Genomic DNA, 15,392 nt, shown 5'->3' with positions numbered 1-15,392 from the left:
TTCATCCACCGGAACTAGTTAACGGAGGAAGGCAAGACCTAATTAAAACTTTGAGGTCCATCAATCCCTAGGGGCTGTGCGCCCAGGAGTGAGATCAATCTATCGCAGTCGTCATCACATTTCAGGTGGCTTTTTAATAAAGGGGGCGCACGTGAGCTGCCGGCTCAATTATCACTCCACCAACGCACACGGCAATAAATACCCCCATGATGAAGCAGTGTGTGCGGTTGACAGATGGAAAGGTTTATTATCTAAAGACGTGACGTCATATCCCTCATACAAGGAAATTATCGCTACACTTTTACATAGAGTTGTCGACTGTACATATATTTATATTCCCCGAGAAGGACACACACGTCATCTTAGCGAGGGCGGCGTGTTTTGGGGTGGGCGCCCTTATTATTCTTTTCTGCATCTTGGCGCCTCTTTACGTCCTGCGAGAAGTCGAGCAATTCAAGCAAGTCGCAGAGTGGCAAAAATCGCGAGTGCAGCAATGAGGTCAGCGGGGCTCGAGTCGGGGGTGAAAGGGGGTGGCGGGCATGCGCCATAGCGAGCGGACACCATCGATTACCACGAGAGCGCTCGGTGAAAAGTGCAGCAGGGTGGGCCGTGGCTGCCATTTAGCCGTGGAGTTTGCGGTGAACAGCATTGGCCGAGGACGAGCGACGGGTGAGTTGGCGTTTACAGCACTAATTTCACTTTTTCGTTCTTCCACGTTGATTTTCATTATCTTAAAATTTCTTTCATAAGAATCCCTTGCATTTTATTGTGTGTATGTCTTGTAAAATCAGAGGGTCCAGAGATATGAAAAACACCCCAATTGAATACTAAATTTAGCTTTTTGTTATTGATACTGTTTCTAAAATAAATTAATTTTCATTTTTCAATTTTATAAAAAAAAAATCCTTACATAACACAAAGTAAATATTAGAGTAATACAAAAATGATAATTATATTGATAAGCAAATTGAAAAACGCAAATATTTTTTTTTTAAATCTTTTTAACATTTTTTTTTAACATTTTTACATTTGTGTTTTGAGAACCCCCTTTAGGTTTTTTAAATTTTAATATCTTTGAAAAAAAGCTTACGTAAAAATTTTCTTGATTAGAACTAAATTTTAATTTTCTTTAATTTGATCCCAGTTTCCAGCTACCTAGATTGATCTAAATTTAAGAAATTTCCCAGGCATTCTAAAAATACTCATATTGCGACGTCGAATTTCCCAACCCGCTCAAATCAATTTTACAAGGGCTGATTTTCTCCCGCACTGACGTCATTCGACACAAAGAGAGGTCGTGGCGCACGTGAAAAAGAGTCGCGGTTGTTTTAAAGAAAATTCTCTTGTCGTGCACTAATCTTGACCTTTTTAAAGCCGTGCTTCTCTAACAATGTATTATGATTAGCCTGCACAAGGGATTGCGCAAGTCCATGATGTGTCCTCCTGGCTCTGTATTTTATCGATCAGTTTTTGGTGCCCGCGAGAGCTGCGAGAGAGAGAGAGAGAGAGAGAGAGAGAGAGAGAGAGAGAGAGAGAGAGAGAGAGAGAGAGAGAGAGAGAGAGAGAGAGAGAGAGAGAGAGAGAGAGAGAGAGAGAGCCAAGACCAAAACGGGTTGTACGTGTGAAAAGAAACGGACCGTAAAGTTTGAATGATCTAGAATGAAAACGCCAGAATATTTTAAACGTCTGATTTTTTAAAGCTGTTTGCATAATAGTAATAAATCCTTTAGCTCATTCACTTAATAACGGAGTTAAATATTTTTCTTAATTAACCGTCATAGGAAATTAAGCTGGCACGCGAAATTGAAAGTTATTGCCCCTGCGCCTACTTCCGTCTGGATAATCCTGCTCAATTTGTGCTCGCGTCCGTCATTTAGGGGTTGTTCCAAATTTATCCAATGAACTTCGGTCTAGACGAAGCTGCTGGCGCCTTGCTCGTTTGCGCAAATAAGACGTCAGCTCCAATTTGTGTTTGCGGAAAAATAAATTGCCGCCAGCACGATTCAATGGAAAGCTAAATTGTGCGTAATAAAACACCAAAGCCCTGTAAGTGCCCGCCGTTTCATTCCACCGAGAAGTGCAAAAATCTACTACTTGTGGATTTCATTCAACAATCAAAATCAATCAGAATTTAACGGAGTATTATTTGAATAATTGTTAAATTTTGAACATAAATTCTTTTTTTATAGTTTTTTATTTATCCAAATTGTTACGAAACATTTGTTATGTTCAAAAATAATCAATTGTTGAAAGAAAAAGGCTCCGCCACAAGTAAAGATTTTGGGAAACATACAAAGCCGCCTCAGTTGCACAACTTGAATATTTCGTTCTTGTCGCTAATCATTAAATTGTTTTTTTAAATTTTATAATAGTAGAAGAAGGCAAATATTAATTGCAAAAGTTTAATTAAGTATTATTATTTTATTTTAAATCACTTTTTTGCTAATTGAAAATAAAAAATTAAAGTTTTTTTTCTCCAAAATGTTTGTTTCAGGAGGCCAGTGTTGCGATGAGGAGAGAGTGGCCAAGGTGACGTGAGCGAGCATGTGCGACGTGCAGAAGAAGTTCCTCTGTCCCCGCCTGGCCGACTACCTGGCCATCGTGGGATGCAGGCAGCCGGCGCGAAACAACTCGGGTGCCATCCAGGCGCCCGAGCTGCTGCGAAGGTACCCCGTGGAAGACCACAAGGACTTCCCACTGCCCCTCGACATGGTCTACTTCTGCCAGCCTGAGGGATGCGTTTCCGTCGGGCCACGCAAGACTGCTCTGAGGGAGGCCACCTCTTTTGTGTTCACACTCACTGAGAAAGACTCGGGTAAAAATATTCTCTTCATTATTTTTTTTTTTTTTTAATTTTAATAATTATTATTTTTCAAACGAGATTAAATGTGAGATGAAATATTTATATTTCCTTAGCAAATTTTAAAAATTGGTTTAATAAAAGCAACAGGTGTTTTATTTATATATCTGAAATTTTTACTTTTGAGTGGTTCAAATTTCTAAAAACTTGTTTTAGGCAAGACCCGCTATGGCATTTGCGTCAATTTCTACCGGCCAATTGAGCGTGCTGGCGCGCCAGGTTCGGCTGCAGGAGGCCGAGGGGACAGGTCATCTAACTTCCGCAGGGAATCTTGGCGGAAAAGCATGGAAAAGAGCACGGATTCTGCTTTCTCCAGGTAAAAATATTATATTATGAGGGAAAAACTTTTATTTAGACATATTTTTATTAAAATAAAGGACTTTACGTGATACTTTTTTAAATGCCTCTCTCTAAAGTCGATTTTTTTAACAGAAACCAAACATATTTTATTCTTTTTTTTTAATTGAAAAAACTTTGAGCACTTGTGACAAGTTTGGGCGATTTTGTTTGTTTGGCTCAGCGACTACAGGAGCACGGTGGCGCCGAGCGACTCGGAGCGCGAGTGTAGTCGGCGCGATTCCGAGAACCACCCGCCGCTCATTCCTGGGCCGCCGCGGATGGGCAGCCTGACGGCGCCGCCAAACGCGTGCGACTCGGAAAGCGGAGGTTCACACTCGCCGTCGCCTCGAGCGAGTCGGCGCCGCCAAAGGGTGCGGAACCATTCACTGACCTCGTTGTGCCTGCTGTCGCACCACCCCTTCTTCTCCAAGTTCAGGGAGTGCATGTTTGTACTGAAGCGCATCATTGACGCCTGCAACGACAACATATCGCCGAGACGGGTTGGTTCCAGACAGATTGCAAGGTAAAATAGTTTAATTTAAATAAAATTATCATAGAAAAACTGAAAATGATATTATCGTTTTTACAGAATTAATTTTTTCATTGCTATTTTTAAATTATTTAAATGACTTGAACTAAAAAGTATTATGAGATGAGATTTCTGCTTAAAAGCAATAAATATTTTACAATAAAAATAATACATCATAGCAATAACTAAATAAGTAACATCAATTTTTCTTCACGTAGTAATATAGCTTTGAGAAATTAATGTAATTATTAAAAGAAATAATTTTTAAATTTTTTTAATCTTTTGTTTCCATTAGGGATTCAGTTTGGAGCGTCTTGGCAGGCAACGTGCACGACAACATTCCGAGCATTGTAATGCATGACGTGCGCGAGATTGAGACGTGGATCTTGCGACTTTTGAGCGCCCCTGTGCCTGTCCCGGGAAAGACTCGTGTCGAGCTGGACATCCTCCCCAGCTGCATGCACCCACCCTTGTGCTTTGCACTGCCCGACCATACCAGGTTCACCCTGGTCGACTTCCCTCTCCACCTTCCCCTGGAACTTCTTGGTGTCGAGACTTGCCTCAAAGTTCTTACTCTAATTTTACTTGAATACAAGGTAAAAAATTAAACTTCAATAAAAAAGACAGTAACTACTTAAAATTGAAAAAAATAATTTGCAGCTGGTCTTGCAATCACGGGACTACAACGCCCTGTCAATGTCAGTGATGGCCTTTGTAAACTTGATCTACCCCCTTGAGTACATGTTTCCTGTTATCCCTCTGCTGCCTACTTGCATGAGCTGCGCCGAGCAGGTAAATGCCAAATATTTGCATAAATTTCATACTCATATTCATACAAATGAAAAAATTTGCAGCTTCTTCTAGCACCAACGCCCTACGTAATAGGAGTGCCTGCCAGTTTCTTCATGTACAAAAGGAATTTCAAGTAATTAAATTCAATGCATTTAAGAACATCACTGATTATTGTTTTGCAGGCTACCTGATGACATATGGTTGGTTGATTTAGACTCAAACAAAATAACACCACCCACTAGTGAAGAACTGCCTAATCTTCCTGAGCCTGAGGGAACAATCCTCAAAAATCATTTAAAACAGGTAAATTATATAATTTGAGATTCTTCTAAATTTGAATTTGTTGTGAAGAAGAAGTGGCAGATATTTATAAAAAGTGATTTTAAAATATTTGTACATATTAATGTCTAACCAAAATTTGAACGTCTTAACCAATGCATAATGGATTAAAAGTGTGGTGATTGTTTTCTGTGATATTTTCTCTCTTTTGTCTCTCTATGTCCATCTTTCGCCATCACAGGCAATGCAGCTAATGGATCAAGCTGGCGTAAATATTTTCTTTCCTTCTATTCTATCATGTTCTTTACTTCCATCTTTCTGCATGCTTTTGCAAAAATGTCTTTAAACGTTTTTGCCAAAAGTAACTAAAAATATAACTCAAACATGTAGCTAAAAAAAATATTGCAAACTTTTAGTTAATTCAAATTATAAAACGGCCTATAATTTTTATCTTAGCTAGAAAAAAAATCTTAACTTTAGTACCCTGGTTGAAATTGTAATTTGTACCCTGCTGCGCTCTAGATATTAAACAATTTTAATGAAATTTCCCAATTTCAGGCATTAAGCAATATGACTGCTGGATTCAGTGGTCCACCCATAGCAGAGCCTCCTCCACCGCCTGGTGTAAAGCCGATGGCAGGGGGTGCCTTCAACCCTTTCATCTACGGAAGCGACGTTGACAGCGTGGACGTCGCGACCAGAGTGGCAATGGTGCGGTTTTAATCTAAATAGTAATTTTGAATATTATCACACACAAAAATCAAAATTTCCACCAGGTGCGGTTCTTCAACTCGCAAAACCTTCTGGCCAACTTCACCGAACACACGCGGACACTGCGTCTCTACCCGCGTCCAGTGGTCGCCTTCCAGATCAACAGCTTTTTACGCTCGAGGCCGCGCAACTCCAACTTCTTGAGTCGCTTCGCACGCACTCAAGCAGTCGAGTTCCTGGCCGAGTGGTCGCTCACCCCCAGCAACGTGGCATTCTTGCGGGTGCACACTGGAATTTTCGACCCAGCACAGATCGGGGACAAAGCCAAGTGGTTCCAAAACAGTCTCGAGCCAATGCACTTTGCCGCCTGGGACGAGAACAGCTCCCTAAGGGGCGCCCTGAAAGCGGCCCAGAAGGCAGAACACGCCCCGAAAACCGACGAAAGCGGGTCAGATAGCGAAGGTGCCGAGAGCACCAGTTCGTCTTATTCGTCGTTGAGCGACTTCGTGTCAGAAATGGCCTCTTCCGACATGTCTCCAAGTAAGGAATAATTCCTCTCGTCAGATACTTTTATTAATTTTTGCAGCCTTTTCAGGTGTTCACGACCACACACCCATGTCCCTGGGTTCGGGACTGGACGCAAAATCAATTTACCATCCGCCGTCGGTTCTGCAGCTTCCGGGAGGAAAGGATCAGGAGCTGACTGCTGGAGACGCGGGAGGTCAGCCTGGATCGTCACCCCCCTCTACATCCTCCAGCCGCAGTGACTTGAGTTCTCCCAGTTTTAACAGGGACTCTGAATTGGAATTCACCCCCAGGATGAAAGAGGTTGAAGAGGGAGAGGCCAAGAATGAAGCAAGCCCTGAGGAGTCTGACTCAAATTCCACCACCGCCACTCCGAAAACGGTGGTAAGTTTCACCGCACATTTTTATTCCAGTAGATATGAGAAAGGAAATGCAATTTAAAATAGTCAGTTATGATAATGAGTAATTTGAAGAAGAAAAAGTGGATTGTGTAACGCAAAATTCTTTTTCAATTAAAATTTAACATGTTGTGCATTATTATGCAGTTAATAATTATACGCTAGTGAAGATTTTTAGAGAAATGAAATCATCACCAACTTGCAAAAATAGTAGCGCTTTGTACCGCTTAACAGGTAGCCGCACACCAATCACCCCCACAGAGGCAATCAAGCTTTACTAGTGTCTTGGCAAGAGCCTCGAGTCTTGGCTCGGCAGGTCGGCAGGGTAGTCAGACCTCCCTGCTTGAGCATTTAACCACCCAGGCGAAAGAGTTGGTCAAAGAAACCACGAGGCAGAGCTCGCAAGATGGGTTGCTCGCGCAAATGGACAAAGTGAGTAAACATAACGCCTTGCTTGTGCTGTTGAGTTTCGTTATTTGCATTCTTAATTTTAATTATATATTTAAAAAAATAATATAAGTATACTACGTATCTATAGATTTTGGCTTGAGAATCTTTAATTTAGTTTAAAAAATCTTATTTCTTGACTTATGTTTAGTTCAAGATGCAAGCCCGAGAAAAAATGGGCTCAACAGATTCAGCTGGAAGTCACGACTCTGGAGATTTAAGAGAAGTTTTTGCCCCTTTGGAACAGGTAATAATATTTCATTCTTTCATATAAAATATAAACTATTTCTTTTATTTTTTATCATTAGCTAACCATGAAAGCAAAAATGGCTGCCGAGGAAGCGGGCAAGAGTGTTCATGAGGCAAGTAAGACTGCCATTGAAGCTAGCAAAAGTGCGGCTGGAATAAGCAAAAACACTCTTGGCGACTTGACATACGTGGGCAAAACAACCCTAGGCGACTTTACGAAAAGTGCCAAAGAGGCTGCGTCGAAAAAGGGATTGCTGAAGGTTGGAATAATTAATAATTTACTGCACTTTTAATGCTGGCTTTATAATAAAATTTTTTAAATATTTTCTTTAATTGAAAAAAATGCATGTTTTAAAGTGGGAATAAGTAAAGAATGGATTATGAAATTAGCGTGAGCTTAAATTTGACGCACTTATAATACAGTGTCTGCCGCTCCATCACCAGGGTATGATGCCACAGCAGCAGAATCAACAGTCTCCACCGCCCACGGAGCAGCAGAGCACCTCCCTCGTGGCACCTGAGCTTGGAAGGACTGCCGGAAGGGACTTTTTCTCCAACTTCAGCAGTGAGATGAACGGAATTGCGGCGCAGACAACGAGCATGTTCTCGAACATGTTCGGTAAGCTCAAATTTTTTAGTATTATTTTTTTTCTTATATTAATGAAACAAAAACTGAACGATGATATTAATATTAATTTGATGATCTCGTGGTATTTTTGCACACGCCATAGAGGGCGGGCGTGGTAAGCCATTTGAGAAAAGTTATCTCAAATTCTAAGCATGGCAATTATCAAAAACTCGAAATTTAGAAAGAAAAAAAATACTGCAGATGCACAATTTCCCTTAATGCACAAGCAATCTCATCAAAAAGTTGTAGAACTGCATTAATCGAAACTTCCGCAAAAATACTTTTTTACTATAATGAGATTTTATAATAATCACCATTCATTATCATACCAGGTCATGAATTAATCCCAAAAATCCTTACCCTAATTTCAAGTTAAGTAAATGGCCTGAAGAAGTTGAACGAATTTTTAAAATTTTGTATTTTGCGCATCTGCTCGCAAAAGCAAGGTTTGCTGCATAGAGCAGCCTTGTCAAATGCAGATTGGAAATCTTAACAAGCTTCAGCATGGAGCATTTTGATTGAAATAGAGAATAGAAAGTCACGCGTAGTGCTTGTTTAATGCTTAGGCTCGAAGCGCACAGTAGCAGCCCCTTCCGTAATTGCCAAAACAACTGCTAGCATTGTCCAACAAAAGCCAAAGGAGCCTCCTCGGACGCAGCCTTTCGGTCCGTTTCCCACAGGTGAGAGCACTACACCCTCTTAGAAAAATTGATTGTCTACTAGAGATTCCTCTCTTGACCATTTTCTCACACTTTTGTTCCAATAATTTGAACAGGACGAAAGGGGTTGGTGGAAAAATCTTCGCTGATCAAACACTCACCGCCAAGGAGGGAAGAAGTTCCGCGCGGAGAGAGAAATACAACGAACGCTGAAAATCAAGCTTTCCTTAAAGATGTAAGATTTTTTTACTAGACTTGAAAGATAAATAGATTTAATCCCATTTTTGTCAGGTCATAAATCAAGTCTTGATTGGAGAGGGAGTGGGTTGGCTCAAACTTAACAGGCTGAAGAAGCTGATGGAGGATGAAAGTTACAGAAATCTCGTTCTGAGCAAGTTGAACAGGTCGTTGGATAAGAAAGTCGGGCCTGACGATCACATTGATGACATCGTAAGATAAACCAACATAATAAAAATATTTAATTGAGAAAAAAATTAAATTAGTGCGTCAGTCGAGCTGTGTGGAAAGGCATGTTGAAAACGATATTGGCCGTGGTGCATGGTTTGGAAGTAACATACTCGAACTTTGGTCTCGGAGGAATGGCTTCAGCTTTCCAGCTACTTGAGGTGACACATACGCACTATTGGTCAAGGGATTTGAGCGAAAGTGCCAACACCCTTGAACTCAGCGGCGGAAGCTCGGCAGCGATGCTTTCACAGGTGCGATCGGATATAAAATTTAATATCTTAATAATTTATTTATGTTTATATCAGGCTTCAAGTCCATATGGAAGTAAAGAGAATCTAAGGTCACCTCACAGCCCTCAGGGGTCACCCATCCCACCTGATCACCACGACCTGAGCAGGAAATCGTCCCACTCGGACGTTTCGGTTACGCCAAGAAGACTTTCCCAAAGTCACGGGGAAGAAGGAGGAGAGCAAAGTGCGGCAGATGTTCTCAGAGACGTCCTCAATCAGAAACGACACATGCTCATGGCTAAACTGTCATCACATGATCAAGACGTGAGATTTTTTTAATGTTTTTTTTTCCATGTCCATCCTCTTGTAAAATAATTAAGAATAATTCCAAATATTTATATATTTGTGGCATGTTTTTGTGTCTTCTAATTGTTATGGCATGATGTGGCGCGGGCTTGTTTCAGAATCAGCAGGCAGAAGACGCGGGCGAGGAGAGCGACGCAGGCAGTATTATCACAAATCCCGCTTTTCTGCAGAGGCAGCGTCCTGGACAGCAATCCTTCAGAAGCACGGTCTCTGATAGCGAGATTGAGCAGACAAACGTGAGAGAACATTTATGAAGTTGTAGATAGAATTTTCTTATTAAAAATAATAAATAGCAAAAATTTCTTTATAAATATTTTTTATAATTATATAATTCAAGCAAGAAGTAAAACTAATTTTATTTCCTAGAAGTTAGGGATTTTAATAAAATTAACGCACATTTTAATTTCATAGTAAAGAAGAAACTTAATTAGAGAATTGGAGAACTTCATATTTTGTAACTTTTATAATTTTTAATATTTGCATGTGGCCCGTGCTCTTTGTCTTTTCTTCTTTGCCTGCCTAATGCATGATTTCTTGAAAACACTAATTTCCTGTTTTGACGCACTGCCATTATACGTGAAGTGCTTATTATTTTATTATTTAAAAAACTCATTGCAGTTCCCACGCCAGGGGCGCCGCAACCCCAGCGTTTGGTCGAGCAAATCCTCTCTCAGTTCAGGATTCCGAATCCCTGGTGCAAACATGGTGCCAAACGTGGGCTCGCCAAGTCCTGAATCCGGCAGAACATATCTGTACGAAGGTGAGCGCCTGCAATATTTGATATGTATGCAACCGTGCGAGCACCACTATACGACCGGTTGCCTAGATCGAGTCCATCTCTCTTAATATCCCACTAACTCAAAAATTTTCACTCGCTACCAGGCCTCCTTGGCAAGGAGCGGTCAACGTTGTGGGACCAAATGCAGTTCTGGGAGGACGCGTTCTTAGACGCCGTGTCCCAAGAACGAGACATGGTGGGCATGGATCAAGGCCCGAGGGAAATGATGGAAAGGTAATAATTGCTCGAAATAGCCAATTAAATTAAACAAATTGGGTTTTTAAAATTAGGTATAGCCACTTGAGCGACACTGAACGAAAACGTCTCGAGCACGAGGAGGACAGACTTCTTGCCACGCTCTTATACAACGTCACAGCCATGATGGTCATGGTTGGAGTTGCGCGTCAAGAAATAAAAAATAAAGTACGCCGTCTTTTGGGGAAAAGTCATATTGGTCTGGTCTACAGCCAGGAAGTGCACGAGCTGCTTGACAAAATCGGTCACTTTGTAAGTTATTTATTTTTAAGTTATTAAATCTAATTTTTCTTCTCATATTTTTTTTTTCAGAACGGCAACGACATTGACCTCCGGCCTCTCGGTTCTCGACAAATGCACCGCCAGAGCTTCACAGTGCATCAAGGCGTTGACTCGACTGGAAATCTCCTTTTTCTGGAAGTCCGAGAGGACGGGCTGGTGCTGCGTTCGGTGAACGGCGCCATTGTCGAAAGGTGGTGGTTTGAGAGACTGGTCAACATGACCTACAGCCCCAAAACAAAGGTTTTGTGCCTCTGGAGGAGAAACGGGGGACAAACGCAGCTTCACAAATACTACACAAAAAAGGTGTGAAATTTTTCCTGAGAAAAATCGTTTTGATTTATGTACAAATTTGTCATTGATTAGTGCAAGGAGCTGTACTACTGCATAAAAGACGTGATGGAAAAGGCGGCGGCGCGTGGCTGTGGCGCTCAGGCGGGCGTGGAGCTGGGTGGCGAGTTTCCGGTGCAGGACATGAGGACCGGAGAGGGAGGTCTGCTGCAGGTCTGCATGGAGGGAGTTGGACTTCTTTTTGCACATAGCAAGGTACTTGTCGCAATTATTGACAAACACCGCCCGATTTTCTCTTTCACGCAATTTTTAATATTTGCTCGAATCGAAGCCAGCCATCATCATTAGAGCGTGTCCTATCTGATTACTTTTCGTGAAAAGAGGAAAAAGTGAACAAACTTAGGCCTCAAGCGTAAAATATATCAACAGAGTGGGTTGCCGATTAAAATTAAAAGAGGAATAATTCCAAAAATATGCCATGCTGGATGTAACTTTTGACCATTTTTTTATCATTTCTGAATGTCCTCTGCAAGGCCTAATCTCAAACTTTCCTGCTGCCGCGACGTTTAAAATATACTCACTAACAATGCAGTTACAACTACAGTGAATTTTGCCGATCTTTCTCTATACTCTCTGCTCCTCATATTAGACCATTTTCAAAAGCCTGTTTTAAACTGCACTTGCGAAAATTATTTTAAGAAGCCAGTATATATTTGATTTTTGTTGTACCACTTTAGGTGTTGTAAGGGTGTCTCAAAAGTTGTTTATATATATCTCGCACTCTAGAATAAATTTCAAAACTTTTAATATTACACTTTGAGATGCTCTTGGACCGAAATCATTTCCCTTTGATTTCATGATCAAGACCCTTCCATATTCATTATTTCTCTCTACTATATTATATTAATGTGTTTACATCGCATGTTTCTGAAGATATATACTACTCTCTCTTTTGAAACTATTATTGATATGGTCATTACATGAGATACTTTCGAGTCTGAAATTTAGACCAGTATACCTTTTTCATATTATTTTGGCATTTCAGCAAAGTCTAGAATTACAATCCTACTACCTTTTTTATTTGGTTGTTCTTTTCAAACTTTTTAAATTTCTCCCGTGATTGACAAAAACAAGTCGGGTGGCCCACAACTAGGAACTTTTGAGATGGACCTTCAGTGGAAAATCTTTTTTTACCGATTAATTCAATTCAATTGTTATATTGCCATTTCAAGTTGCTTTCCATTATTAATTTTCATTCTCTCTTCTCTTTGAATATTTTCCCTCCGACGCGGCAGGATTTCGAGGTATTTCCATTAATATATCTCTATATATACTATGATTATGCTTATCATTTATAGTAGAACACCTGTTTGAAATCATAGACCTTCTCTCTTGAATAGTTGGTTGTGACTGTCACATTTTTTCCATTTACCTAGAGAAAAATCACCAAGCCGTTCCTAGCCCACACTGACACACACACCTAAAAAATAAATTAGCAAACACTCACTGATTCCCAAACCACAACCCTCAACAACACAAATTTTAGCAAACTACCTGCCCTCACGAATAGCATATATTTCACTGAATGGTGTTTTGTCAACTGAATTAACTTACTTAGGAACGGCTAGGAACACCGCTAATTATATATAAATTACAAAACAAAATACCTGTATGAATAAAATTTAAAAAAACTTAATCCCGTCTAAACCGAAATTAAAAAAAGAAGCGTCGTTGGTTGATTGACTGATTTTTAGAGGCATGGGTGCTGCACACACATACTGTATTAGTTATTTAACTGTCAAGCCCATCTCTTAAGTTTCCTAGGGACAGCGCTGCCTGCTGCTTCCATTTTCTTCCAAGCCGGTTTTTCGTTTCCACACCCGCATGCTCACCTGCATATATATCGGAGATCATAAGTTTATTTGCATGCTGCTTGCGGATTAACATATTGTGCCCCCCGGACTCAATTTCTCTATCTCTCTTTCACTATCGATTCCATTTCTTCCGACTCTTCTCCACACACCATGGCTCAATTAATTGTGCGAGGCGACAGCTTGCAGTGCGCTCGAATCAAAAACGAGCCGCTGCAAGCAAGTGGAAACTTTTCGTAGACTACAAAATCAGACAAAACGAGGCCTTTTCTCTCCACTCGTGTTCTGGTCATTAATTTAATTTCACTTGTATTCATTCGACTAGAGGTGCTTGTCCGTTAGAAAAGTGGCATTTAGTTGTAACTGTAGCAACACACACTATACTATACTATTGTATACATTTATATAGATTGGTTTCAGTGTGACTCGCAGTATTTGCGGTGTAGTTCTATCGACTTACTAGACCAAAGTGCTCTGATGTGTCTTTCTATATAGTTCCACATCGATTTAAAATTCATTTTTCATTTTGTCAAACATCACATTTTCATTCATTCATTCATAATACATGATGGTTGTTCTCTGTAGAGGTCTGTTCATGTGAAATTTCTCTTACTTTCTGTTTCTAGTCTAGTCAGCTGTACAACTTGTTGCTTTTTGACAAGGAATATTGCAAAAATCTTTGATCATTATCCATAGATTTTTAACAGAGATCAATAGTCTTTTTCCACTGCACATTTCCTGCAAGTGTTCTTTGATATTTAGAGAATGCGTTTTTGCTCTCACTAATTTGTGCATCTGAGTTTTTGCAATCTCCTTCTCTCTAAGTGGTATTTGGAAGTGCACTCTTATGACGAAGAGAGAGTGTCAATTTGTTGATTGGAAATTTGTTTTGCCTGTTTTTTGTTGGGTCCGCAAGTGTCTCACAAGATATTTCCCTTTTTCCAGTTTTTTGTACGACTAGATCACATCCGCAAGTGCTTTACTCAAAAGGGAGGAATTTTTGTACTTGAAGAATACAGTAAGTAGATAAATCTTTGAACTAATATAATAATCAATAACCAGCGGTTGAGAGGAAAAATAAATAATGTAATTACCTCATTTAAATTTAACTGTAAATGAGCCAGTTAAAATTCCTACAAAGGAATTTGGAATATTTAAATATTATATTTTGTGGATTGAACTGAAATTAATTTTATAAAATGTCTCAAAATTATATTATTTACTATCTTTTCCAGATCCAAAAACTCGAATGGTTTTACAAAGAAGATACAAGTCTGCCATGGTATGATTCCCACAAACTCTCCTCTTTTGCCTTATTTTCTTTATTTTCTGTTGTTAATGTCAATTTGGTTTCAATATTTCTCATTGTACGATTACGTGTTTTAATTTCAAAGGTCGACGCAATTTTGCTTGCGATACACCGCGTCTTGTCTGTGCAAGTGGCACAGAGTATTGAAAGCCACGCGCCAAGCCAAGTCAGCGATCCGCAGCCTTAAAAAGCATGTTCTTCTGCCTTTGTTTCGTTTTGCCTTATTTGAGTTTCGCCCATTGGTACGCAAAGTTTATTTTTTGTTTCTTCCCAAATTTAATGAAAGAATTCAATAGGAAAGAAAGGGTCGTGAACAATATTTCTCTTGCAGGCTGACCAAATTTGCTATGCAGTCCTGTGCGTGTTCTCTTACATGGCTGCCGGACAGGAGCACCAGAAAAAGCAGCAGCACGCGTCCAAGACGACTGCCAAGCAATAAAATCAACGGCCTCCTAGAAAGACTCCCAAGTGATTGACAATATCAATATCATATTCGCCGTGCAGCTCCACGAAAAAAAATATATAACGGGAAATTTAAATGATTGGACGTTTCTCTGCCTCTAAAACAAAAATATTAGATGGATGTACTTTTGTTTGACAGTCGACTCTTTGGCAATATACATTATTTTTTGTTCGATGCAACACGCACTCGTCGCAATCATGCCAGGTTGTTATGCGTAGAAGAGAAAAGCTAAAAGTTAAATAAATGCAGCAGCCTCGGCTTGATAAAATGTAAGGAAGCAGATACCGTGCAGGGAGGATCACTAATAATGTAAATATAGCAGCGCGTGTAGGTGTTATGTACAGGGCATAAATAAAAGGAAAATCCTGTTAGTATAAATCAAAGATATATATATCACAGGAAAAACACATTTGACTGTTTGAATTCGGGACGAACAAAAGAAAAGAGAATCTGCTGTTATTGTAAATAAACAGAAAGACCATTATGAGGAAACCGAATTTGTGGCTTCTCATTCTGTAAACAAACGCACCCAAAAACTTTTGGTAAAAGGCATTAAAAGAGTCACAGCAAATGCTGTAAGATAAATAGGGCCTCTCTAATTGATAATCGCATAGAACTGAGAAAGGAGGAATAAAACTAAATGATTCATCATCATTTTTTAACCAT

The 15,392-nt window shown here is 40.0% G+C and overlaps 1 protein-coding gene across 11 annotated transcripts; it reads left to right on the top strand.

Moving 5' to 3' along the window:
* The first annotated feature begins 275 nt into the window (after nucleotides 1–275).
* LOC132204066 (MAP kinase-activating death domain protein) lies at nucleotides 276–15,241 on the top strand. Of its 11 annotated transcripts, XR_009442503.1 has the most exons (31): nucleotides 277–669; nucleotides 2,495–2,815; nucleotides 3,017–3,176; nucleotides 3,381–3,722; nucleotides 4,024–4,324; nucleotides 4,389–4,520; nucleotides 4,583–4,653; nucleotides 4,703–4,823; nucleotides 5,041–5,067; nucleotides 5,358–5,510; nucleotides 5,576–6,050; nucleotides 6,097–6,419; nucleotides 6,668–6,865; nucleotides 7,032–7,127; nucleotides 7,189–7,389; nucleotides 7,553–7,748; nucleotides 8,324–8,437; nucleotides 8,533–8,651; nucleotides 8,708–8,866; nucleotides 8,920–9,135; nucleotides 9,190–9,438; nucleotides 9,579–9,716; nucleotides 10,099–10,240; nucleotides 10,363–10,492; nucleotides 10,549–10,765; nucleotides 10,826–11,098; nucleotides 11,159–11,338; nucleotides 13,900–13,972; nucleotides 14,190–14,236; nucleotides 14,349–14,505; nucleotides 14,595–15,241. XR_009442503.1 is itself a non-coding variant. In XM_059632323.1 (30 exons), the coding sequence occupies exons 2-30, from the start codon at nucleotides 2,545–2,547 to the stop codon at nucleotides 14,700–14,702; spliced, it is 5,223 nt and encodes a 1,740-aa protein (XP_059488306.1). In that variant the 5' UTR covers nucleotides 277–669; nucleotides 2,495–2,544; the 3' UTR covers nucleotides 14,703–15,241. The 11 variants fall into 11 exon arrangements, 10 of the variants coding, with proteins under 10 accessions (XP_059488373.1, XP_059488306.1, XP_059488315.1 ...); XM_059632323.1 differs by lacking the exon at nucleotides 14,349–14,505 and having other exon boundaries at nucleotides 3,390–3,722; XM_059632332.1 differs by lacking the exon at nucleotides 14,349–14,505 and having other exon boundaries at nucleotides 6,106–6,419.
* The last annotated feature ends 151 nt before the right edge of the window (nucleotides 15,242–15,392 follow it).

This window comes from Neocloeon triangulifer, unplaced genomic scaffold (assembly GCF_031216515.1).
Source record: "Neocloeon triangulifer isolate White Clay Creek 2 clone unplaced genomic scaffold, ASM3121651v1 ptg000002l, whole genome shotgun sequence".
In the NCBI taxonomy this organism is placed as follows: Eukaryota; Metazoa; Arthropoda; class Insecta; order Ephemeroptera; family Baetidae; genus Neocloeon; species Neocloeon triangulifer.
The sequence above is the reverse complement of the archived record's forward strand: the minus strand, read 5'-3'. Positions and strand labels throughout refer to the sequence as shown.